The sequence below is a fragment of the Akanthomyces muscarius genome, chromosome 3 (assembly GCF_028009165.1).
Source record: "Akanthomyces muscarius strain Ve6 chromosome 3, whole genome shotgun sequence".
In the NCBI taxonomy this organism is placed as follows: domain Eukaryota; kingdom Fungi; phylum Ascomycota; class Sordariomycetes; order Hypocreales; family Cordycipitaceae; genus Akanthomyces; species Akanthomyces muscarius.
In genome coordinates, this window is record NC_079243.1 from 3,617,931 (window position 1) to 3,642,233 (window position 24,303).

General features: G+C 53.2%; 4 protein-coding genes across 4 annotated transcripts; 2 read left to right on the forward strand and 2 right to left on the reverse strand.

Annotated features, from left to right (window-relative positions):
* Positions 1-548: 548 nt before the first annotated feature.
* Positions 549-5,026, reverse strand: LMH87_002553 (uncharacterized protein; the record flags this gene model as incomplete). The annotated part of the gene is made up of 2 exons (XM_056194028.1): positions 549-4,667; positions 4,763-5,026. 2 exons carry the CDS (start codon positions 5,024-5,026, stop codon positions 549-551), a joined length of 4,383 nt encoding a protein of 1,460 aa, XP_056051006.1.
* Positions 5,027-6,835: 1,809 nt separating this feature from the next.
* On the forward strand, positions 6,836-7,327 carry LMH87_002554 (uncharacterized protein; the record flags this gene model as incomplete). The annotated part of the gene is made up of 5 exons (XM_056194029.1): positions 6,836-6,928; positions 6,989-7,064; positions 7,124-7,166; positions 7,216-7,237; positions 7,301-7,327. 5 exons carry the CDS (start codon positions 6,836-6,838, stop codon positions 7,325-7,327), a joined length of 261 nt encoding a protein of 86 aa, XP_056051007.1.
* Positions 7,328-10,094: 2,767 nt separating this feature from the next.
* Positions 10,095-21,773, forward strand: LMH87_002555 (uncharacterized protein; the record flags this gene model as incomplete). Its single annotated transcript, XM_056194030.1, has 4 exons — positions 10,095-10,149; positions 10,244-10,401; positions 10,458-17,588; positions 17,724-21,773. The coding sequence occupies 4 exons, from the start codon at positions 10,095-10,097 to the stop codon at positions 21,771-21,773; spliced, it is 11,394 nt and encodes a 3,797-aa protein (XP_056051008.1).
* A 341-nt stretch (positions 21,774-22,114) lies between these two features.
* On the reverse strand, positions 22,115-23,906 carry LMH87_002556 (uncharacterized protein; the record flags this gene model as incomplete). Its single annotated transcript, XM_056194031.1, has 3 exons — positions 22,115-22,458; positions 22,513-23,196; positions 23,291-23,906. The coding sequence occupies 3 exons, from the start codon at positions 23,904-23,906 to the stop codon at positions 22,115-22,117; spliced, it is 1,644 nt and encodes a 547-aa protein (XP_056051009.1).
* Between the last annotated feature and the right edge of the window lie 397 nt (positions 23,907-24,303).

Here is a 24,303-nt window from a genome sequence, read left to right on the forward strand (position 1 = left end):
CAGATACCAAACATGAAAAACATGAAAACTCAAAAGTCGCAATGACAAAAACCTTGCCCACTCATCAAGAGAAGCACGTGCAGAACAAGCATCAACAAAATCCCTTCCAGATCCCATCTCTGTTTTTTCCATCTTGTATACTTCTTTCCAATGAGGAACCTGCATATCCCCTCGAACAAGAGCTTCCAAAAAGCAACGGCGAGAAGATCGAATGCTCTCGATAATCAAACCCCAGAACAGGGAGAAAAAAAAAGACAGATTTGAACAGAAGAGCGGCAGAGAGAAAAAAGACACCGTTGCGAGAACAACAAGTAAAGAAACAGAAAAAAAAGCGTACAGAAAAAAGCCAATCCCAAAAATGTATTTTATCCAGCAAAGACCAGTAAATGAAAGCAGTGGGTATATGCGTTCATGAATACGTAGCATGTCTCCAAGTTCGGAAAACAGAAAAAAAAACCACTTTACTCATTAATGTCAAGGAGGGCGAAGGGAGGCGCGCAAGGTGTAGAATCCACACGCTTTCCTTTTCCTCGCTCGTTTTGGTGTCATTACTTTGATTTGCGTCCGTCGGCGTGCTCCTCGGCGTCTAGCTTCTTGCGCCAGTCGGCCAGACTCTCGCTGAGCCCCGCGCCGGGTATGCCCTCGTCGTCCTTCTTCAGGTCGGCAGGCGGGTCAAAGTCAAAGTTAGTGCTCAGGCGGTAGTTCTTGTTTGTGGCTTCCCAGTGCGTGCGCAGCGTCTCGAGCTCGCTGGCGAGGTTGTCGAGGGCGGCGCTGTTGCGGCCGTCCATGCTGCCGTGACCGCCGCCACCACCGCTGGCGCCGCCGCCACCCCCGGCACCGCCGCCTCCGTATACACTCTCCGCCTCGGAGCTCTCCTGACGCGCGTGGCCCAAACCGCTCATGCCGTTGGAGCCACCAGCGTCGATAGGTGTCATCATGTTGGGTCGGCTGCGACGACGGTAGCTGTCAACCGAGTGCTCCACTTGGTCGAGCAGCAGGGACACCTTTTGCTCGGCGTCAGTAGCGCGCTGCTCGAGCAGGGCATTTTCAGAGCGCAGTTGGTCCAGGTCCTTGACGTGCGTGGCCAGCTGCTTCGTCGTGTGCTCCCTGTTCTGGTGCAAATCGGCAAGCTCTCTTTGCACCCCAGCGTACTTCTTCTCTAGTTGAGAGCCAGAAGTGCGGAGCTCTTCTTGCAAAGTTTCAATCTTTTGCTCGAGGTTGTGCTTTTCAGTCTCCCATCCGGCGGGAGCTTCGGCAGATCGGCTGTTGCTCTCGCCATTCTGCAGACGGTCTTCCAACGCCTCCATATCCGTTTTGAGACGGGCATTCTCCGACTTGTAGCGCTGTAGCTGCTCCTTAAGCTGCTTCAGCATCTTCTCGGTGCCCTTGACGTAATGTACAGCAGATTGGTAGTCGTTCTCTAGTTGGGTGAGCTTCTCACGATAAGCAGATTCTGAGTCCTGAGCCTGCACAGCAAAAGCTTGCTTGGTTTCTTCGTGAGAAGCATGGGAGCTTGCCAGTTGGGATTCTAGCTCGCGCAGACGGGTTTGCTCGGGCGAAGTGGTGCGAGGGCTGGCGAATCCTCGACTGCGCACCGCAGCCGTGGGGCTGATGCCGCGCTCATTCAAAATGTCCTTGAGCGCAGTGTGCTGCACAGTCATTGCGTTCGTCTCCAGTTGCTGCGCGGCAAGCTTGTTCTTCACGTCAGAGTGAGCAGCCTGCAGGCTTTGAGTCTCCCTCAAGGCGGCCTGAAGCTGTCTTCTGATGGAGACACCCTCACGGCTTGACTGCTCCTGATACTGCTCCAGACCAGCAATGCGCTCTTCAGCACTTCGAAGCTTATCAGCAGCGGCATCAAGCTCCTGCTGATACTTCTTGACCAACGCGTTGGCGCTGGTGACCTGGTCATGCAGGACTGTGGATCGCTCAGCCTCTCCACTGTTCGACTTGGGCGAGTCCCGCAGAGTTATCTTGTCCAGTCCTGAGAGAACAACTGCACGGTGCGTTCGGGCTTCGTTTGCGTGCTTGTCTGCCAGTTCCTCAGCATCGCGTAATCTTTGGGTAGAGGCAACTAGCTCGGCAGTGCAGGCTTCGTGCTCGACCTTGAGCTTGTTGAACTTGGTCTCCAGCTTTTCCCGAGCGGTGCGCTCTTCCGCCAACTTCTTCTCCACGTGCGACTTGCCGTCTTCCGAAGCCTTGATCGCGGCTCGTAGGGAGACAAAGGTCTCGTCATGGTTCTTCGATGCTCCGATGGCGTCATTGTACTTGCTCGTGACTTCCTCCTTTTCAGCCTTTAATAAAGCTAAAGCAGCTACAGCATCAGAGGAAGAAACGGAATGTTCCCGGGCCTCCCGCTGTGACAAATGCAGCTCAGACTTCAGACGTTCAACTTCGGCCGAGGTTTGCTGCTTGTAAGACTCGAGCTGGGCGAGACGCTTTTCGGCGGCATTGGAAGTGTCGTCGGCTAAGCGGCGGGCGCGTCTTTCGGCTTCTAGTTCTGATCTCATGCTTTCAATCTGAGCTTGCTGGTCTTTTTGTATGTGCAGTGCCGTCGCCAGCTTCTTGCTGATACCGTCGGAGCGGCCGACTTCATCACGCTCCCCGTCGAGCTGCGGGGTACTGGCGGCGCTGCCTCCCGTGTACGCAGCTACCTTGGCTTTTGCATATACGGCTTCTTGGATGGCAGCATCTCTTTGTCTCTCTGCTTCGGCGATTTGCCTGGCAGCGAGGACGGCTTGTTTGTCAACAGAACTTTGAACATTGGCGAGTTCGGTTCGCATGGCCAACAGAGCCTCAATGAGAGGTCTGTCTTCGTCGTCGAATGTTTCGGAGGACTTGTCTAGGGCAGGGCTAGAGGTGTTCGGGGCATAACCCCCTTTTCGAGCCAGCTCGAGTTCGGAGGCATACCAAGCATTCTTGTTTCGCGCAGCATCGAGTTCCTTAAGCAACGCAACAGTCTGCGAGTTACGCCCGGATGAACGGCGATTCACCAGGCTGCCGCCTTGTCGAGTCGGAGGCGGTGGTGACGCCGGACGGTTGACACGCGAAGACTCCAAAGTGCTGTCGATAGAGCCCTGTGACGGGCGAGGGGAGCGGGCCTTTTCAGCCGCGCTCGCGATTCTTGAGCTTTGTGGAGGTGACCGTTGACCATTGACAGTGGCGGCAACGGGGCCTTCGGGATCTGCGGCGAGTTGGCGTGCAGAAGCTTCGACCGAGTCGGGCTTCGGCGAGCCGGGCCCAGGGCGGTCGACGGATGCGCCACGCACTCGCCCAATAGAGGAGGGCTCTGGAGGGGATTTCGCACCGGAAGGAGCCTGGGGTGGTGAGGCGGCCGGTGGAGGCGCAGGGCGAGGCAATTTCGATCCCGCACCAGCTGGGCCCTGAGGTTCAGGGCTGGCCGGGTTGAGCGACCGGCTCGAGTCGGGGCTTGAGATTGGCCCAGGCCCATTAGTGACAACTGCAGCGGTGGCGGCGGCTGCGGCGGCGCCAGCCACAGTGCCTGCGGCTGGGCCTTGTGTAATTCGTTTTGGGTCCTGGCCCGTATTGACAGTCCCTGGGAGTTGACGATTCCCGTTTTCGAGGCTCGGTCGGCCGGCCTGGGGGGCACGAATCGAGTTCTGCTGAGTATCGGAGGGATAGCGAATCTTAGTCGTATCCAAAACATAAAGGATACCAAGATCATTGACGGTGGATGCGGCAGTACTAGGCTCGCCACCGAGTACAACGATGGACTTGCCAACAGTTGTCATGCTGTGGCCGGATCGCGGTGAGGGCGACGGGCCCATATTCTGGAATGTGTACCAGCGTCGCAGGGAGATTCGAAAGGCGGCGAGATCGCCCAAGTCGGTGCCCTCTTCGGTTCTGCCTCCGAAAATGTACATGACGTCGTCGACAAGGGCTGCGGCATGGCCCTCGCGGCGAGAGGGGATGTAGCCGATACAGTCGAGCTGTGACCATTTGTTGACTTTCGGATCGTAGCACCAAACATCGTTGAACCATTCAAAGCCGTTGGTGCCACCAAAAAGGTACATCTTGTCGTTGTAGTTGATGACGGTGTGGTTTGTTCGAGCGGCTGGGATGCTGGGAGAGGCGTCGGACTGGAGCAGAATCTCCCACCGGTTGTTGGCCATCTGAAGCTGGTTAAGATCAAACGCAGCCAAGTCATTCATAAAGTATCCTTCGACTTGGCCACCAAAGATGTAAATTTTGGAGCCCAATATGTTTAATGAATGACCGTAACGGCCGGACGGGCGAGGCCCAGCAGGCAGAGCCCTTGACCAGTGCCGGGTTGATGTGTTGAGGAGATAGAGGGTTTCATCGAGGACATCGGCGTCCTCAATCTTGGTGTCACCGCCATAGACGATGAAGGCGTTACCAACTAGTAGACTTGAGTGACCAACTCTAGGCCCTGGTCCCTCAGCAGTCGTGGGTAAGGGGTAGCAGGACATGCTGCCGCCGGCTTCGATCATCCAGAGATCGCCTTTAACGGTGGAACTATTAATCAGGCCACCCATCATGTAGATGTCGCCTTCTTTAGAGGAGGCGCTATTGACGGCGGCGCCATATCGAGGAAACGGGCTAGTGCTTGAACCGCCATAATTTATTCGCCGTTGCGACCACGGGTACAGAGAGGCGTTTGGGTTCGAGACTGGGGGGCCGTTGCGAGGCTATAGAGGAGAAGTGAGGTATTAGCATTGTCCATTTTTCGGCTCTGCCACATGCTACAGCCCAGTCAAGATGGCGAAAAGGCGATTGCACTTACTGCAGCGTCGCCAGCGGGATTTCCCAGAGCATTATTATTGTCCACACTACCGCCTCGACGGCTATGGGCAGAAGTAACCAGGCGCTCGGGTGTGGTGACGGCATCGTTTTCCAACGAGTTTACGCTGCCGGTGGGCGTGGCCCTGTGTTTCTCGTTTTGCATACGGGCATTGGCGCCAGCCATGGCGGTCGGGGGAGGAGCATTGCCATCACGGCTAGACAGCGCGCGATCCTGGTTCTTCTTGGATTTGAAGAGAAACGCCATGATCAATCAGGGGCCGCGCGCCGGCGGGCAAAAAGGGCGAAAAGTCGGCGCAGCGTTACAAGTCAATTCGAGGACGATTGGAGAGAGAGCGCAAACGAATATTGTTGTCGGACGGAAAGCCAGAGGCGATGACGAGATGCGGTTGTGTATTCAATCGGCGGAGAGCGGAGTGTGCAACAGCGCTGGCGGTCGAGAAGGTTGGAGCCAGGGGTAGACAGACTTGCGCGCGCGCGAAGAGCTGTCCCGGGAAGCCTGACGGATGAGTCCGGTGCCGACAAAGGCAATAAGGTAACGGGACTCGATTCTGGAGATGGCTGGAAAAGCCCAGGGGTGTGCGTGAGTGAGAGGGCGATTCGTCGGGGGCGGATGAGGAAGAAAATTGTCGTTCGCCTCTCTTTTTTTTTCTGCTGGGCTGCGGCTGGGGGGTAGAATTCCAGAGGGGTTGGGTCTTGCGACTAGCAGGAGCCGGGGGGAGGGGAGTCGGATGGAGATGTCACAGCAGCCCCCCGGTTTGGTTGAGCAAACGAGGTGGCAGACAGTATTTACTTGACTGCTGGTACGCAGCCCAGAGTTTAATTCCGAGTGTAAAATAACGGCAACGTTGGTCAAAACTCGCGCCGTTGGAATCGAGTAGGAGTTGATAAGCAACGGCTTGAATGATGCTGGGGAAGAAAGAAATGAATCGACATGACGGCAGCAGGGTGCTGAACCTGAATTAGGTGGTGATGGCCCCTGTTTCTGGTGTTTCGGGGGGCGCTCCAGCATGCTTGGCTGCGCTGAGGGCGTGTCTATTTTAGGTACTTTAGTGGTGGCTGCAGTGGAAAGGTTGTCTAAATGGGCGCTGAAAACAGGGCAGCACGACGTTCGGGCGATGCACATGGCGCGCTGTAAGCCCCAAGCGTCACCTCAGGTTGCTCTGCTGCTGTGGTGCCCTTTTGATTGTCCAGCTTGCCAGCCTACCTATCCAGCCCGGTACTCTCACGAATTATTCAAAGTCAAGTTCGGTGCAACAGAAAGAGGTGGACATTCGGCCAATCACAGCTTGCAGTCAACTTTCTTTTGGTGTGGTGTTAGTGGCGGCACTGGCTGTCAGGGGCTTTTAGGGGTTGGCAGGCCTCGCTCAGTCTAGCCGTACGGGTGCAGCTGCACGCAATCTGCTCATTTATCAATTTATCAAGGCACGGTGCCGAAAGAGCTTGATTATTACGGAGACCTGGGCACGTTTCTCTCCCCGTGCCTGCAGACACGGTATCAAGTCTGCAGGCCTCGCCATTTTGCTTGCTTGTTATAATAAGCATAGCGTCAGCACTCCAGTCTCCAAGTGGCTGGGTCCCGAGTGCCAGTCCTCAACGTCGCGCACCGTGGGGGAAGTTTTTGCGTTACCCTTACCAGAGAGCCACTGACACAAGCGACGCCAAGGTACACGCTAGTACGCGCCATCCTGCGCACCATGCCATGTCCGTTTGCTGCACATTTTACCATTTAGTACTTGGTACCAGTAGGCATGCTGAGCCAGAGAAGCGAGGCGGTGATGATGCTGGTCCATGGTACTGGTAAATAATGGCACGCATATTCCCGTAGGTACCTAGGTAGGTGTACTGGTACCTGCGGCACGGTTCCAGCCACAGGCCAAGGTCAAGGGCGCCATCGGTGGCCCGCCCGCACCCGCGCCCACACCGGTACCTGTTAAAATACAGTGCGCGCCGTAGGTATCCACACTCCTCCACTGTCCAGCCTGCAGCTGCTGCGAAATCAAGGGGCTGGAGGGGCGCCGATCCACACCTTTTTTCTTCCTCGATCCCCATCCCCATGAACCTTGCAACGACCCGTCCGCCTGCCGTGCCACCAAGCGGCAAGACACAGCCATGGCACGCGTTTGTCATGATGCCGCTTTTCGAGCCTGTGTGCCTATCCACCGGTCCTTTGCTACCTCTCCCTTTCGCTAAGCCGTCAATCGGCCAGCCATCAGACGAAGGAGGGGCTGTGTGTTCAGGCCATATGCCCATTTGTCTCTACCATATCTCTCCATACTTCAGAGGCCTGTTTCAACCGTCATCGTGGGCCTTCCATGTCGATACTAACCGCCTTGGCTCTCAGGTTACCTTTTCCACCTTGTTTTGCCGCGTGTGATTCGTTCCGTGTCAGACAGTACAAGACCATCCGCTCGTTACATCAAATCAATCGGACAGCATTGTTCTGTCTGCTAACAGGGTGGGTTCTTGTCCTCACCCAGCCCAGCTTTCAAGCAACGTGACGCGGCATGCCACATACTAGATTAGCGCAACTGTACGGAGAACTTGAATCGAGTTGATTCGCTGGCTTGCGTATTTGACCGCCGACGTACCATATCAATCTTGAATCTATTGGCCTGGCCACAGCTACTCTGCATTTAGCCAGACCAACCAATGATCGAAAGCCCTACCCTGAACCAACAAACAAATTTGAAACACGACGCTTTGGTGCGTCTTGCAGTGCAAACACAACCGTCTTGGATTCTATGCTTCCCCGGATGTATCGAGTATCAGGCTACGTTGCTATTCTCAGAATAGTTGCGCCAGCTGTTGCTTCATTGCCACGTGGGCTGCGTTTACTCGCGCACCAAGCACCAAATCCAAACCCTCTTTTGCTGTTCAACGCAACCTCCTGACCAAAACGTCCGTCCTTTGCGCGGCTGGCATATGTCTTCTGCCCTAATTTGTCTTTTTACTCCACGTTCATATGCAACTTATTCTCTCGTCTGCGCGGACGACGTGTGGGCACACCATTGTGCTGGGGCTAGCGACACAAATGGCCGTCTATGTCCGGCTGCATTCAGGGAACGAGAACCCACGTCCGGCGCATAGCGTATTCCGGACCATTCCTGAGCATCATAGTCAGGACAAACATACTCGCGGCGGCCAAATAGCGCTGTCTGCGAAATTCATTGTGCGAAGCCGAAACTGCGCGTGACACGCGCGCCTCGCATCATACATGCCCCTCGAAGAGGTTTTATACATCCTACCATCGCACCAACAACTCCACGCGTGACCTTGGCGAGGGTGCTTTCAGCCTCCTACCTGCGGCTGAGAAAAGCTGTGAAATTGCTAGAGCGGGCAATTTTCACTGCTCTTTTCGCCATCCGCTTTCACAAAAGAACGGTGCCGCCCATCTCTGTAGCCTCACTTGGGCTAGCAACATCGAAGGTATTTTACAGCGAAGAGCCCATGCCTCTTTGACCTCCGTTATCCAAATTGCACCAGTAGTAGGACAAAGCAGGCCCTTGGATAACGATGGCATGGCAGCCAATTCGAACTCGGTTTTGGGGTCTGGCACTTACCGCTGTAACAGAGTCGAAGCTTTCAACGCTGCGGAACCCATCCAAGCGGTCAAGACTTAACAAGACAAAGCCACTTTTCGAGTCTGTCGCCGAACATGGTGAGTTGCTGCTGCTCCAATATTCGCTGTCAGTCAGTGAGAATACCCCAATAAGCCAGTGGCGCTGTCGCTGAAACGCGGGAGTTCAGCTCGGCGACAGTCCAGGTATCTGAAGTCATCATCCCAGTAACAGCCACCTGACGCCCATATACCACGGATGAACTATTCAAGATTGTTGAACAGTCTGAGCTCTTCGGATGGAGCGTTGTGCCGCGACTGCCTGCCGGCCATCATCAATGCGCCAAGCATCCACACCACGTGGCGCTGAGCTACCTAATAAGCTAAAAAATAATCTCAATATTTTGAGCCGTGCTGCCATAATGTTTTGTTATTGATAAATCGACAGGCTCTTTGATAGCGTAGTTGACGTAATACGTTGCCGTGCCACCACATGCAATGGCTGTCGTGTGTTGAAACCATGTAAAAAAGCTTCGTAACAACGCGGTCTAGCTTTGAAGCGTCGGCTATGTGCTTGAGCTTATCTTGTTAAGTGCTTTTGGCTGAAACCTTGCTGTCGTAAAGTGCAAAAAAGAAAAAAAAAAGAAAAAGAAAAAGAGATTGCTGAAAGGGAATAAAAAATGTCAAAAGTTTCGCGTGCATGGTCCTTGCCGAATTTGAAAGAGCTAACAAATCGGCGAAGCTTCTCTTCCAGTTAAGAGTATATCAAGACGCCTATCGCAACCAGTTTTGATGAGAATACCATTGCATCTCGCGGTTTTTTCTCACCAAAGGCCGTCAAAGCTTGATAATCTCAGAGCAACTCATCGTGATATCAATCTTCATCGGCAAGACAAGATATCCACTCCCCTGCGGCTGACACCGCACATGGTACCGATGCAGTGGCCAAAGCGGCTATCGCATAGAATTAGAATCGCGAGTGTTAAATATAGGTTGCAGAAGTCTTATATACCTGGGGCTTTCCACTTTCTTAAACTGCGCATTGCGGTTCAGCGACTTTCCACCATGTGTTCGGGAAGCCGTCGCGCATCGTTCTAGCTAATTCAGCCATGATTTTTTTATTTAAAAAAAGGCAGTAATATCAACTATTCAGCATTATCGAGTAAAGGCAGACAGATAGCCATTTATTTTCGAGTGGATCAACCAAAGAAGACTCTCTTCGCAGCCTAACTTCAGCCCGTGTTAGTGGTAAATGCAACTTGATCTTATCGATATACGGACTGGTGCCTTATCATCCCGCAAAATACTAGATTCACTCCCGATATTGGGGCGTGTTGGGGTTTTAGTGGCGGATCATTATTCTTGCAGCCCCTAGCGTAGTTGGTTTTGGCGGCGCCAGGCCCCAGCACCTCTGGCTCTCACTAATTTTCAACGCGAGCTGCAATTCCACGACTCCTTCAATACAATACGGGCCATGCCTACATAGCACCCTTTTGAGGCCTTCTTTCCGCGCAAACACCGCCACCACGCCTCGCACCATCCATCGGAGCTCACCGGAGCAGCGCGACACTTCTCCTTACCATAGCGATACAGAAAAACAAGAGATTCTAGAGCGCATCGCACGACAAATATTCCAAAAGCCTCGAGGTGCCCCCACAGGCACGGCTGCGCATAGCCGCCTTCGACTTCTTTCCCACGGCATCGCCCCTTTGAATGGGACGGGTTTTCGCGTCTTAGGGACGCTTATAATGCAGCAATGTCAGGGACAACGATTGATGATGTCGTAAAGCGACTTAGCAGCGCGGACATAGGTATGAAATGATGTGACAGTCCGTTGGAGCTCGCATGTCCGGCGACAAGAGCGCAAATCCACCAGGGCGAATGAATACTCACAACTTTTTGCAGATACCAAACTAAAGGTAGAAGCCGCCACTACGCTCCGCGACTCTTTGGATCATTATACAAATGGTCCTATATACCCCCCATTCCTCAAGAGGTTGATGCCGATCTTTGTCAACATCTTGCGCGGACCATGCATCTTCCAGAGTAACTCACCGGAGCAGGTATGTCGGAGCGCGCCATCATTGCTACATGCACCGACAAGCTAACACGGACACAGAAATTGCGAAACTGCATCCTCGAGGTCCTTCACAGATTGCCCAGCGCGCCGTCGCCAGCCGAGCCCCTCGAGCCCTACGCCAATGAAGTCGTCGACCTGCTCATGGGTCTGGTGCGCACCGACAACGAAGACAACGCAACGCTATGTGTCAAAATCACATCCGACATAATGCGCCACCAGCACAAGACGCTGGCCAACAAGGTTCAGCCGTTCCTGTCGCTGATTCAAGAGCTCTTCGAGCAGATGGATAAGGTCGTGCGTGAACAGCTGGATAATGCCGCTGCTCCTCCCTCGGTGGCTGGAGGCGCACCCTCCACACCCGGTGGCTCGCAAAACTTCCAGTCTCCTCGGCCCGCCTCGCCCGTTGCGTCTGTAAACGACCTCGGCGCCGATCCTCAACAGCAAAATCGACCGCTTTTGAAGGGAATGCAATCCTTCAAGGTCCTCTCAGAGTGCCCGATCATAGTGGTGTCGATATTCCAGGTGTACCGCAACACCGTTCAGCAAAATGTCCGGGCATTCGTCCCCCTCATCAAGTCAGCACTGCAGCTTCAAGCTAGTGCACAGAAGCAAGCGCATGCGGAGGCTGCCGCTAAGGGCAAAATTCACACTGGCGTCAGCCCTGCCATTAAGAACCGCGCGGCATTCGGCGACTTCATCACTGCTCAGGTCAAAACCATGAGCTTTTTAGCGTACCTGCTCCGAGCACACGCTTCACAGCTCACGGATTTCCTGCCAAGCTTACCCGATATCGTTGTGCGACTGCTCAAGGACTGTCCGAAGGAAAAGTCTGGCACGCGCAAGGAACTTCTGATCGCCATTCGTCACATTATAAACTATAACTGCCGCAAAATCTTCCTACCCAAAATCGACGAGCTTCTCGACGAGCGCACATTGACAGGTGATGGATTGACGGTGTACGAGACAATGCGACCACTGGCCTATAGCATGCTCGCGGATCTTATTCACCACGTGCGAGACTCCTTGAGCCCGGAGCAGATCCGCAAGACGGTCGAAGTCTACACAAGGAATTTGCAAGACCCGTTCCCCGGAACCAGCTTTCAGACCATGAGTGCCAAACTTCTATTGAATATGGCCGAGTGCATCGCGAAACTGCCAAATAAAGTTGACGCCCGCCACTACCTCATGATGATCCTCAACGCCATCGGAGACAAGTTTGCTGCCATGAACCGCCAGTATCCAAACGCCGTCAAACTTTCGAAGCTCTATCACCAACAGCAGGAGAGCAGCGCGCCAGAAACGTATCTTGCCGATAAAGAGAACCCTCCCGACTGGGACGAAACCGACATCTTCTCTGCCATGCCAATCAAGACCTCGCATCCACGCGACAGAGGTTCTGACCCCGTTGTCGATAACAAGTTTCTCTTCAAAAATCTCATGAATGGCCTGAAAAACACATTTTATCAGCTGCGAACATGCAATGTTGGGACCCCGATTGATCCAGCAAACGCGCCGTCACACTGGCAGGAAGTAGCATATGGCTTCACTGCAGAGGAGGTTAACGTCATCGTCAAGCTCTTCCGTGAAGGGGCCTATGTTTTCCGCTACTATGAAATCGAGAAACCGGCGACTGAGTCACAGTACTCTTCACCTGTTGAGCAAATGGCGAATTTCTACATGATTTCGAGTTCGAAAGAGGAAAAAGATCTCCTGGAAACCTTTGCCACCGTTTTTCATTGCATCGACCCTGCCACCTTCCATGAAGTCTTTCAGCAAGAGATCCCACACCTGTACGACATGATCTTTGAGCACACAGCGCTGTTACATATACCCCAGTTTTTCTTAGCCAGTGAAGCGACGTCGCCGAGTTTTTGCGGCATGTTATTGCAGTTTCTCATTGACCGAATCGACGAAGTGGGTTCGGCCGACGTCAAGAAGGCCTCCATCTTGATTCGTCTCTTTAAGCTGGCGTTCATGGCCGTGACTCTCTTTGCTGGGCAAAACGAGCAGGTTCTCCTCCCCCACGTGGTCAACATTGTTACGAAGTCGATTGAACTTTCGACCAAGGCCGAGGAGCCCATCAATTACTTCCTTCTTCTGCGGGCTCTCTTTCGTAGTATCGGAGGTGGTAAGTTTGAACAGCTCTATAAGCAGATTTTGCCACTGCTAGAAATGCTGCTTGATGTTCTCAACAATCTGCTCATGGCTGCGCGTAAGCCGGCAGAGAGGGATCTCTACGTCGAGCTATGCTTGACAGTTCCTGCACGACTGAGCCATCTACTGCCCCATTTGAGCTTCCTCATGCGGCCACTCGTTGTCGCTCTTCGTGCTGGCACTGATCTGGTCGGACAGGGTCTTCGTACACTGGAACTTTGCGTCGACAATTTAACTACAGATTATCTGGACCCGATCATGGCTCCAGTTATCGACGAGCTCATGACTGCGTTATTTGACCATTTACGACCACATCCCTATAACCACTTCCATGCGCATACCACTATGCGCATTCTTGGGAAGCTTGGAGGGCGAAACCGCAAGTTCATGACTGCGGCTGTACCTCTCGCCTACAAGACATATGCGGACGATTCGTCGAGCTTTGACGTTCGTCTGATTGGTTCCAAGAATGACAGAGCTTTCCCTGCCGACCTAGGTATCGATTTTGCTATCCAGAAGCTCATGGAAGTTGTCAAGAATGGCAAAAGCAACCAAACGAAGCAGTACGAGGACTACTACAAAGGCCAAGCCCTGCACTTCATCAAGACACAGCTCAAACTGCGTATTGGATACGACCAACTACCAGAAGACTTGCCGCGTGTTGTTCGACTACAGGCACAGGACCTGCTCGCGCGCAAACTCGACATCAACTTTGCACCCTTTGAGATTTCGAGCCGTGACAAGTCCATTCCGAAGAAAGACGAGCAAGACCAAATAACAAAGCGCCTTTTGAAAGCAGTCATGTTTGCCTACTCTATCCCCGACTTTAAGGAGAGTGCTTCAGCGTTCATGCAAGATATTTGCAGACACTTTGCCCTGATTGAAATTGGAAGGTCACTTGTCGACTTCAAGCGCAACACGAGTCCGTTCGACCCAAAGGCTGGTGAAGGGCCACTTTTTATCGATACTCGTGTACTCTCCGATGCTATTGTCGAATCATTGGCTTCCGATCACTTTGAGGTCCGCGAGGCTGCCCAAAATGCTATCCGCGATCTGTTCCAATGCGCAGCCATCGTGCTCGGCTCTCCCGACCATGTAGGCCGTCTACCCCTGTTCAGCCACCTGAGCAGTACCTTCTGCCACAGCTGCTATGAAGAGGAGTGGTTCACGAAGGCTGGAGGTAGTCTTGGTATCAACTTCCTCCTCACTGAGCTCGATTTCGGCGATCAATGGGTTGCTACGAAGCAAATGGAATTCATTCGCTCGCTCATGTACGTCATCAAGGACATGCCGTCTGATCTGCCCGAGAAGACGCGATGCCTTGCCCAGACCAGCTTGGAAGTACTTCTCTACCGCATCACGAAAAAAATCAAGAAGGAAGATGCTTTGCCCGTCCAGCAGCAGCAGGGACAACCCCTAGTGAAGCAGCCCCGGCTCGCGCAAATCTGCATGCAATTCAACAACGAGTTATTCCACATGAACAAATTTGTTCGCGAGACCGCCAAGGAGTCGCTTGAGCTCATTGCCAAGGCAGCTAGCTGCGAAGTCTGGGAACTGGTTGAACCTTACAAGGATCGGTTCTTGCAGCCCATCTACGCCAAACCGCTACGCGCTTTGCCCTTCGCTATTCAGATTGGATATATCAACGCTATGACGTACCATATGAGTCTCAAGAGCGACTGGGTCAAGTTTGATGACAACCTTAACCGACTGCTCATGGAGTCGCTTGCTCTTGCAGATGCTAGTGATGAGTCTTTGGCAAACAAGCCAGCTGAGTACCGCACTCATGAGCACATTGTTAACCTGCGCATTTCATGTATCAAGCTGCTAAGCACTGCCATGTCCTTCGAAGACTTTTCCAACGGACCTACCAAAGGCAAGATTCTGTCAGTCTTCTTCAAATGCCTGTACTCGGACTCGAAGCCTACTATTACTGCGGCCAACGACGCTCTGAAATCCATCCTACTCATCGATAGACGGCTTCCTAAAGACTTATTACAAGGCGGTCTGCGTCCCGTTCTGCAAAGCTTGTCAGATCCTAAACGCCTGAATGTCAACGGTCTTGAAAACCTGTCCCGTCTGCTGAAGCTGCTGACAAGTTACTTCAAGGTGGAGATTGGCGTGCGCTTGCTGGATCAAGTCGACTCCATTGTTGACCCCAACGCCTGGCAGCAGATTTCCTTCACCTTCTTCGAACAGAACCCCCAGATGAAGGTTATTGCGGCAATTCTGAACATTTTCCATTTGCTGCCAACCCAGGCCGAGACCTTCAAAGAGCGACTCATCGATTGCCTACTCAAACTTGAGGATCGATTAAGGAGGACGCACCAAAGCCCCTTCAGATTGCCAATGTATCTGTACATGAACAGATATGCCAAGGAGATCTGGGGCTTCTTACTCGGCAGGATTGATGAACTTAAGTACGGGAGACTTCTTGCCCAAGTGCTCCTACATCCAGACAGCGGCCCCATGCGCGAGGTTGCCGCAGCGGAGTTCGAGACACTGCAGAAGAAGTGCAACGAGGTAGTTGGCCAAAACAACGAAAAGAAGTTTACCGCCATGGTCAATACCATTCACGTCTTGCATTCGCTTTCAGCATACCCCGAGGCGTGTGAATGGATGGACAAGAAGGAGCATCTTGTCTGGCTGAAGAACATGGGCAAAGATCTCGAGAGCCACCTCCGCAGCTACACATGCCCCGCTGCCATGCGCCTTCCTGCTCACCAAGCAGCTGAACAGCTCATGGATGTTCTGGTTAAGACATTGGAACGATCACCAAAGGATTTGGATGCGCTGTTCAGTCTGATTGAGCCTGTCACCGCCGAGGAGCTCCGCTCGACGCAGGCACTCTTCTCGTTCATCTACAGCCAAGTTATTTCCAGCGATTCAATCGATTTTTGGAAGACGACGGTGCTTCGATGCTTGGACGCGTACTCTGCCAGAAACGTTTCCAACAAGACAAAATACTTCTTGCTCCACAACATTGTGAACCCAATTGTTGCCATGGATGTTATGAGACGCTGGAACCAAACGGAACAAGAGAAGCCGCTACGTTTCATGGACAAGTCAGTCATCGACGCTGTAAGCTCCAAAATCTGGAAGGTTCACCCAGACATGGCTTCGGACGACGCGGCTGGTATTGATCACACTAGATTTGAGGTCCTCCAATTGTCGGCAATGCTCGTCAAGTACTATTACACCACCCTACAAGAAGCTCGTAAGGACATCATCAAGTTTGGGTGGACGTTTATTCGTCTTGAGGACATTATCAACAAGCATGCTGCCTACGTCGTCATCGGTTACTTCATCGCACACTACGAAACGCCCACTAAGATTGTGAACCAAGTATACCTGTCTCTGCTGAAGACGAATCAGAACGAGGGCCGTGCCTTGGTTACGCAGGCCCTGGAATTGATCGCGCCTGTTCTGCCCAAACGCTGCGCCACTTTGCCCAGCGAGAAATTTCCTGCCTGGCAAGTCGCGCCTCGTCGCATCTTGGCTGATGAAGGACACAATGTTCAGCAGATGATGAGCATCTTTCAGTTCCTGGTCAAGCACCCAGAGTTATTCTATGACGCGCGTGATAAGTACACCGTTCTTATAATCACGTCTCTACGCAAGGTCGCTGCGCCGCCAAACCCTTCCCACGAGCACAAGAAGCTCGCTCTTAACATGATGTGGTTGGTTTGGACCTGGGAGCAGTGGCGCGTTGAGGGAAGAAGCGGTATCATTGCCGGGTCGGTCTCACCTACTTCCAAGAAGCGCAAGCTTGACAGCAATGATCAGCCCGTCGCTTCACCTACACTTACGAAGGCTACGCCCGAGTATTTCATCCCCCCCGGCTTCCGGCAAAAAATGCTCAAGTTCCTCGTTGAGTTCATAGCCCAGCTTAATGAGCGTTATGTGCTCCCTTCTGCCAAGCCGCGGGAGCAAACGCCTACGAATATGCCCGTGCCGCAGCCATCTACAGAGCTTTGCAAGAAGTCGATGTCGTTGCTCTACAACTTGGTTCAACGCCAGTACTGGGGTGACCTGGAACTGGACTTGTTCCCCAATGTCACTGATGTTATGCTCGCCAGTGAGAAGACGCAGGCTATTCTCAATGCCGACCCATCCGACAAAGAGAAATACGACGAGAAGTTCCTTACAAGCATAATCAATACTCTGCAAGTTGTCCGCATTCTCTTGAATGCCAAGTCGGACGACTGGATCCAAAAGAATATTCCCGCTGTGCAGAAGGTTTTGGAGAAATGTCTGAAGTCTGAAAACCCAGAAATCCAAGACTGCTTGCATCTCGAAGACAAGAAATACGACGATGGCCGCGAACTGAAGTCCACTATTAAGCGTGTCTTGGATGCTGTCCCCGAGGACACTCCTATGGAAGACGCCGATGCGGATGGCGAGCCTGAAGCACCGACTTCGGAGATCATTGCTTACTTGTCTCAGATTGCGACTGAGCAAATGAACAATGCCGCTTACGTTTCCGGTGTCAACATTCTATGGTCTTTGGAGGACCGCAAACCTGCTGTCATTGACCAGCATATCCCCTCTCTCATGAAGGCTCTCCAGAGCAAGCATGCCAGAGAACATGTTCAGCACTACAACGCCCTGTCGAACGCCGCCAACGGAGCCCAGCGCGCTCCGGACGCTGCAGCTACCACCGGCGAACTTCCCGCGTACGAGCTCGAGCTTCAGACGAGATTGATGATCAAAGAAATCCAGGTCGTTGCGTTAAGGATGGAGACTTTGGGAGACAATAGACGCCCTTTTCTGAGCGTCTTGGCAACTCTGGTCGAAAAATCGCTCCACATCGATCTCTGCACCGAGATTCTCAATATGGTTGAAAGCTGGGTATTTCGAGTTGAAGGAACGTGGCCGACACTTAAGGAGAAGACGGCTGTGCTTCACAAGATGCTGTGCTTCGAGCCTAGGCAAGACCCTACAATGCTGTCCAAGTTCCTGGAGCTGGTGATCAAAATCTACGAGGACCCCAGAATTACCAGAACCGAGCTCACCGTGCGTATGGAACATGCCTTCTTGATCGGAACTAGAGCCGCCGATGTCGAGATGCGCAACCGTTTCATGGCGATTTTTGACAAAAGCCTTTCAAAGACTGCTAGCGTACGTTTGTCCTATATCTTGACTGCACAGAACTGGGACACCCTCGCCGATTCATACTGGCTGGCGCAAGCCTCGCAGCTCCTGTTTGGAGCTGTCGAAATGAACTCAGCTATCCAACTGCATCCAGACGACTACCGGGTCCTATCGGCGTCGCAGCTGGCTGCTGTCTACTCGAAGGACACGACTCGTGAGCCCACTGGTATGCCGGATGATAAGTTTGAGGATCTGATGTCGAAACACCGCCGCTTCGTCCAGGAGTTGGGCGAGGTCAAGGTCAAGGATATTATCGAACCCCTCGCGCAGCTGCAGCATGCCGACAATCAGCTCGCTCACCAGCTTTGGCTGGCCTTATTCCCCATGTTTTGGTCTGCTACGGCTCGTGATGAGCGACCTGAACTGCAGCGAGGTATTGTCGCTCTTTTGACCAAGGACTACCACAGCCGCCAGATTGACAAGCGGCCCAATGTGGTTCAATCCCTCGTCGAGGGAGCCGGCAAAACTTGGCCAGAGTGCAAGCTGCCTCCCCATGTACTCAAGTTCGAGGCCAAGACTTATGACGCGTGGTATGCGGCTCTTGTGCAGCTCGAAAATGCGGCCATCAAACCCATGGGCGACTCAGCCACTGTCCGGGAAAGTAACCTGGACGCTCTTGTCGAACTGTACGGGTCTTTGCAGGAAGATGACCTGTTCTATGGTACATGGCGGCGCCGCTGCCAGTTTGTGGAGACGAATGCCGGTTTGTCCTACGAGCAGAATGGCATGTGGGACAAGGCACAGAAACTGTACGAGAATGCCCAAATCAAGGCGCGAACAGGTGTAATCCCCTTTTCACAAGCAGAGTACATGCTATGGGAAGACCACTGGGTTCTCTGTGCGCAGAAACTACAGCAGTGGGAAATTCTACAGGATTTTGCTAAGCACGAAAACTTCCAAGATTTGCTGCTCGAATGTGCCTGGCGCAACACGGAGATGTGGCAGGAAGATCAACATCGCGAAGCCCTGGATAATATCATCAAGGGTGTCATGGACGCGCCAACACCTCGCCGCGCTTTCTTCCAGGCATTCATGTCCTTGCTCAAGTACCACAATCAACAGGAGTCCATTACTGACTTCGGCCGTGTTTGCGATGAGGCTATCCAACTTTCTATTCGCAAGTGGCACCAACTGCCTGGTCGGTTGACCAATGCGCACATTCCCCTGCTGCAGAACTTCCAGGAGCTGGTTGAGATGCATGATGCCAGTGTCATCTGCCAGAGCTTGGCGAGCACCAATGCTTCCAACCTCGATGTCAAATCTGGAGAGCTCAAGCTTCTTCTGGGTGCCTGGCGCGACCGTCTCCCCAATGTTTGGGATGACATCACTGCCTGGCAGGATCTTGTGACATGGCGACAGCACATCTTCGGTCTCATTAACCATACCTACCTGCAACTGCTACCTCAGCCTGGAGGACAAAATGGTGGTGGTGCTGCGTCCTCATTTGCCTATCGAGGCTACCACGAGACTGCCTGGATTATCAACAGATTTGCTCACGTCGCACGCAAGCACAATCTGCCTGATGTTTGCATCAGCCAGCTCAGCCGCATCTATACTCTGCCGAACATTGAGATTCAGGAAGCTTTCTTGAAGCTTCGCGAGCAAGCCAAGTGCCATTATGAGAATCCCGAGGAGCTCACCAGTGGCCTGGATGTGATCAACAACACCAATCTCAACTACTTTAATCCTCAGCAGAAGGCCGAATTCTACACTCTGAAGGGCATGTTCGAGGAGAAACTGAAGCACAAGGACGAAGCCGATGCTGCGTACGGAACTGCTTTGTACTTTGACATTGGCGCTGCCAAGGCGTGGGCCGAATGGGGCCACTTCAACGACCGCAAGTTTAAGGAGAATCCAGCCGATCTGATGGCTGCCCGTCAAGCCCTGACGTCGTATCTGCAGGCCGCCGGTAGCTACAAAAACGCCAAATCGCGCAAGCTTCTTGCTCGCATATTGTGGCTACTGAGCCTTGACGACTCGAAGGGCAGCATTGCCGCGGGTTTTGAGGACTGCAAGGGGGACACCCCCATCTGGTACTGGATAACTTATATCCCGCAGCTACTTACCGGCCTGGGCCACAAGGAAGCGCCCCGCGTCTACCAGATTCTGCTCAGCATTGCCAAGTCTTACCCGCAGGCACTGTACTTTCAGCTCCGCACCAACCGAGAGGATATGCTGGTGATCAAGAAGAACCAAGAAGCCAAGGAGAAGGCACGCCAGCGACAACAGTCCATGGCAAACAACAAGGCAAACGCTTCACCCTCTGTGTCCAAGTCTGAAACGCCCAAGCCCGACAACGCATCTCGTCCTGGTACTGCCAACAACGGCGATGCCACTGTCAAGACTGAAGGCGACTCGGCAGCTACGCCTGCAACCCCGGCCACCGCAGCAGCAGCCTTTACTCCAGCTACTGGCTCCGATGCTAAAACCCCGGCTCAGGCAGCACAGAACGGGAAGAAGCCACCGTGGGAGCTCACCGAAGAAATCATGTCGGTTCTCAAAACAGCATTCCCTCTCTTGGCCCTGTCAATGGAGACCATGGTGGACCAAATTCAAAAGCACTTCAAGTGTCCACCTGACGAGGATGCGTACCGACTGATTGTGGCACTATTGAACGATGCGTTGACATACGTCAGTCGCACGCCTTCATCCTTTGCCCGAAGCGTCAAGCTCCCTTCCGCGACCGAGACCAATATTACGCGTTTTGCGGAGACAATCCTCCCGAGCCACATCAAGAAGTCGTTTGAGGCTGACTTTGTGGATGTCAAGCCGACAATGTACGAATATATCCACAAGTTGCGTCGCTGGCGGACCAAGTTTGAGGAGAAGCTGGATCGTCGCATCTGCCACACGCCTCTTGAAGCCTTTTCGCCTCACTTGAGCGAGTTCCGCTACCAGAAGTTTGACGAGGTCGAGGTACCGGGCCAGTACTTGCAGCACAAGGATAAGAACCAGGACTTCATTCGCATCGAGCGTTTCTTGCCCAATGTCGACCTCGTACGCTCTATCAGCGCCTCGTATCGTCGTCTGAAGATGCGAGGTCACGATGGCAGTGTTCATTCGTGGGCTGTTCAGCACCCAGCCGCACGGCACTGTCGCCGTGAGGAGCGCATCTTGCAGCTCTTCCGCCAACTTAACCAGACACTTGGACGCAAGAAGGAGAGTCGACGCCGCGACTTGCAATTTACGCTACCACTCATGGTCCCTCTGGCGCCTCACATTAGAATTGTGCAAGAGGACACGTCGTACATAACGCTGCATGGAATATACGAGGACCATTGTCGACGTACGGGCATGCAAAAGGACGAGCCTGTCCTGTTTACGCTGGAGAAACTCCGCGGTGTGCTTGAAAATAAGAGCCAAGGCAAGCCAGAGCTGACCCCAACAGCGCGCCTCGAGGTCTTCAACGCTATCCAGGAGAAGTGGGTGCCGCCAACTGTCGTCTTGGAATACTTCCAAAAGGTGTTCCCTCAGTTTGCCGAGTTCTGGTTGTTCCGTCGCCAGTTCTCGTATCAGCTGTCGTCGCTGACATTCATGACCTACATCCTGTTCATGCACAACCGCTACCCTGCCAAGATGAATATTGCACGCGGAACAGGAAACATTTGGGGCTCTGAGCTTATGTCATTCATGGGAGCCAACAAGCCATTCTTCCATAACCCCGAGCCGGTGCCTTTCCGACTCACGCCCAATCTGCAAACTCTCATGGGCCCCCTGGCGACCGAAGGCATCTTTGCGTGCGCCGTCATGGCGATTGCACGATGCCTGACGGAGCCCGAGGATGAGCTCGAGCACGCGCTGACGCTCTTTGTGCGCGACGAAATGATCTTCTGGCTGACCAGCAGCCACCGCAACGGCATCAGCGAAAGCCAGCTGCGCGAGTCGGTGCAGGTCAACAGCGACTCGATTGTCAAGCGCGCCGCAAGCTTGGCGCACAACCCTTCGGGCAACTTGCCTGCCAACCAGACAGTCATTGATGCGGTCGCCCAGGCAGTGAACCCAATGAACCTGGCGCAGTGCGATGTTCTATGGATGCCATATCTGTGATTGATGGCAGATTTTTCTTCTTCTTTATATGTTCTTCTTGTGGCAATGCCAATTGATGATTACGGAGGAGGCTGGTTCTATGCATATCTTTTTGTATTGGTTTGTTTTACGTGGCACAAAAGTGATGGCAAGGAGTTTATGAGGTTCATGGCCACTGGTGTGGCCCATTGTAAAAGACTTTAATTTGCTTTTATTAAACAAAATATGAATTATATTCTAGGCTCTTTGTGATGTGAAGTGTAACCATAGCTCGTAGAGTTGTAGGAGCAGATACAGATCCGCAATAAATGATACAAAGAGGGTTACGGAAAAGAACCGTGAAGGGCGTGAAGCCGCTTGACCTAAACAGACTCTGACTCTGGCCCCGAAAGTGTCGCGTCTTTGTTCGCCTCTTCGTTTGCTGGTGGTGTCGCTTCTGCTTTGGCAGCTGCGCTCTGCTTCATCATCGTGTCGAGGATGTGCGCTGCTTCTGCTGCAAACTTGCATTTCATACGGATGCGAGCCCCGTATATGTAGAAGATGAGCGGAAATGGAATGCACGCAAGGGCAAGGAACCCTGGAATGGATCCAGCCCACTGAAGGCCAAGATTCTCGTACATGTCGATTGTGAAGAGCGGGAACGCGGCGCCAAATACTGAGCGCAAGACCGAGTTGGCCGCCATGACGGACGCGGCAAAGACGACATCTGGGGAGTTGTGTCAGCCACATTTACTCTTGCGCAAGAGCAAGAAGAACTTACATGAATCGATTAGGTAGTTGAGAAGAGACATGAAGACCATGACCAAGCCACAAGAAAAGAACACGGAGCCTATGATGGGCACGATCCAATGAATGCTGGGTTGGCTCGTCCAAGCAAACCAGAAAAGACCGATAGGAACGAGGAATGAGCCAACTATGGTTGATCGGAGTCTGTATTCGGGAGGAAGAATATTTTTCTTTGTCCCTTTTTGAATCCTGATGTAGTGCTTGTAGTCGACATACGCAGCGATGGTGGCCAAGACAACACCAATCGCGGTGCCAGTAAACGCCACACCACCGAGGCCAATGCCCCAGCCTCGGCCGCGCTGGAAGACGATGGGATAAGCCGCAAAGTTAAGATACATGGTGCCGTAAACAATCACCACGTATATGGAGGCGATCAGCACAATTGGCTCCCGGAACAAAAAGATCCACGGTCGTATAAGCGCGACTTTGAGCTTCTGTCCCGGCGTCGCTGGTGGCTGGCCGGCATCGAGCGCGGAAATGTACACTTTATCTGTCAATCGGGAAAGTCGTTCCGCGCGCTGGCGGAGGAGTACCGGAGTGTACGTCTCATTGATGAAGATGATGCCGAGGATGGTGATGACGCCGGACAGAATCGCCATTAGGCCCTGGAGCCAGCGCCATCCCTCGGCCTCGCCAAGAAAGCCACCAATGATGGGCCCTAACCTATGTTAGCTACACATCTGTACAGCCATAATAAAGAAAAAAGTGCGTGCCTAAAGCGGGCCCAAGAAAAGGTGCCATGGCAAAGACACCAGTGGCCAGCCCCCGCTGCGAGGCGTCGAAGATGTCGGCAATGACGCCGGGCCCGTTGGTCATGACCGACGCGCCCGTGGCCCCCGCCAGGAAGCGCAAGACGAGCAGCGCGGCCATGGACCGCGCGCAGGCGGCGCCCACCGTGAAGACGGTCATGCCGGCAAAGGACACGACAAAGACGCCGCGGCGGCCGTGGATTTCCGAGAGCGGCGCCCACAGGAGCGGCCCGACGGCGAAGCCGAGCACGTAGAGCGAGACGCCAGCAATGGCAACCTCGCGGGAGATGCGGAACTGGGCCATGAGGTCCAATATGCCGCCGTTGTAGGCAGAGCTGGAAAAGGTTACTATGAGCGCGCCGATGGCGACAAGTGCGGATATGGCCCAGCGCTGGCCCGGTGGGAGGTTCATGGGGTCAAAGGGGTCATTGTGGACAAAATTGACGAGAAAAGGGCAGACTTCTGTCCCGACACCGGGCAAGGATCCGATGAGCGTCTTCTCAAACTCGATTTGGGAATGCGAGGGGCCGTTGAGGAGTCGCTTGTATAGTGCTGCTGGATTGGAGTCGCTGTGAAGGACCGGGGTTGACGAAGAATCAAGGAGCCGAGGACCGTCCATGATGTTATCTTTAACCCAGTATGCAGATAATAAGATAAAATAGCTTGCTGAAATTAAAAGCGATTGTGATTGTCGAAATTACTTATACGATCTGGGACCGGAGTTTCAGGCATGGCCAAGTGCACGGCATCAGCTACTCTGGAAAGCGGCCGCGGAGCCACCTCGTTCCCATTTCGATCACAGTGCGCGTTCTTTTTACGATATTTACTAATCACGGCCTACGAAACGGGCCATTCGCAGCCCATGTCAGTCGACGAAAATGGGCAATGAGACTGAGGTGTTGCTTAGACGGGCATTTCGGCAATATCCTGTTTTGGGTGACCACCAGGCTGTGGTATTTCCGAAACGCCGCGGCATTAGCAGTTATCAATCTCCGCGCTAAAAGGCAAGCCACCGC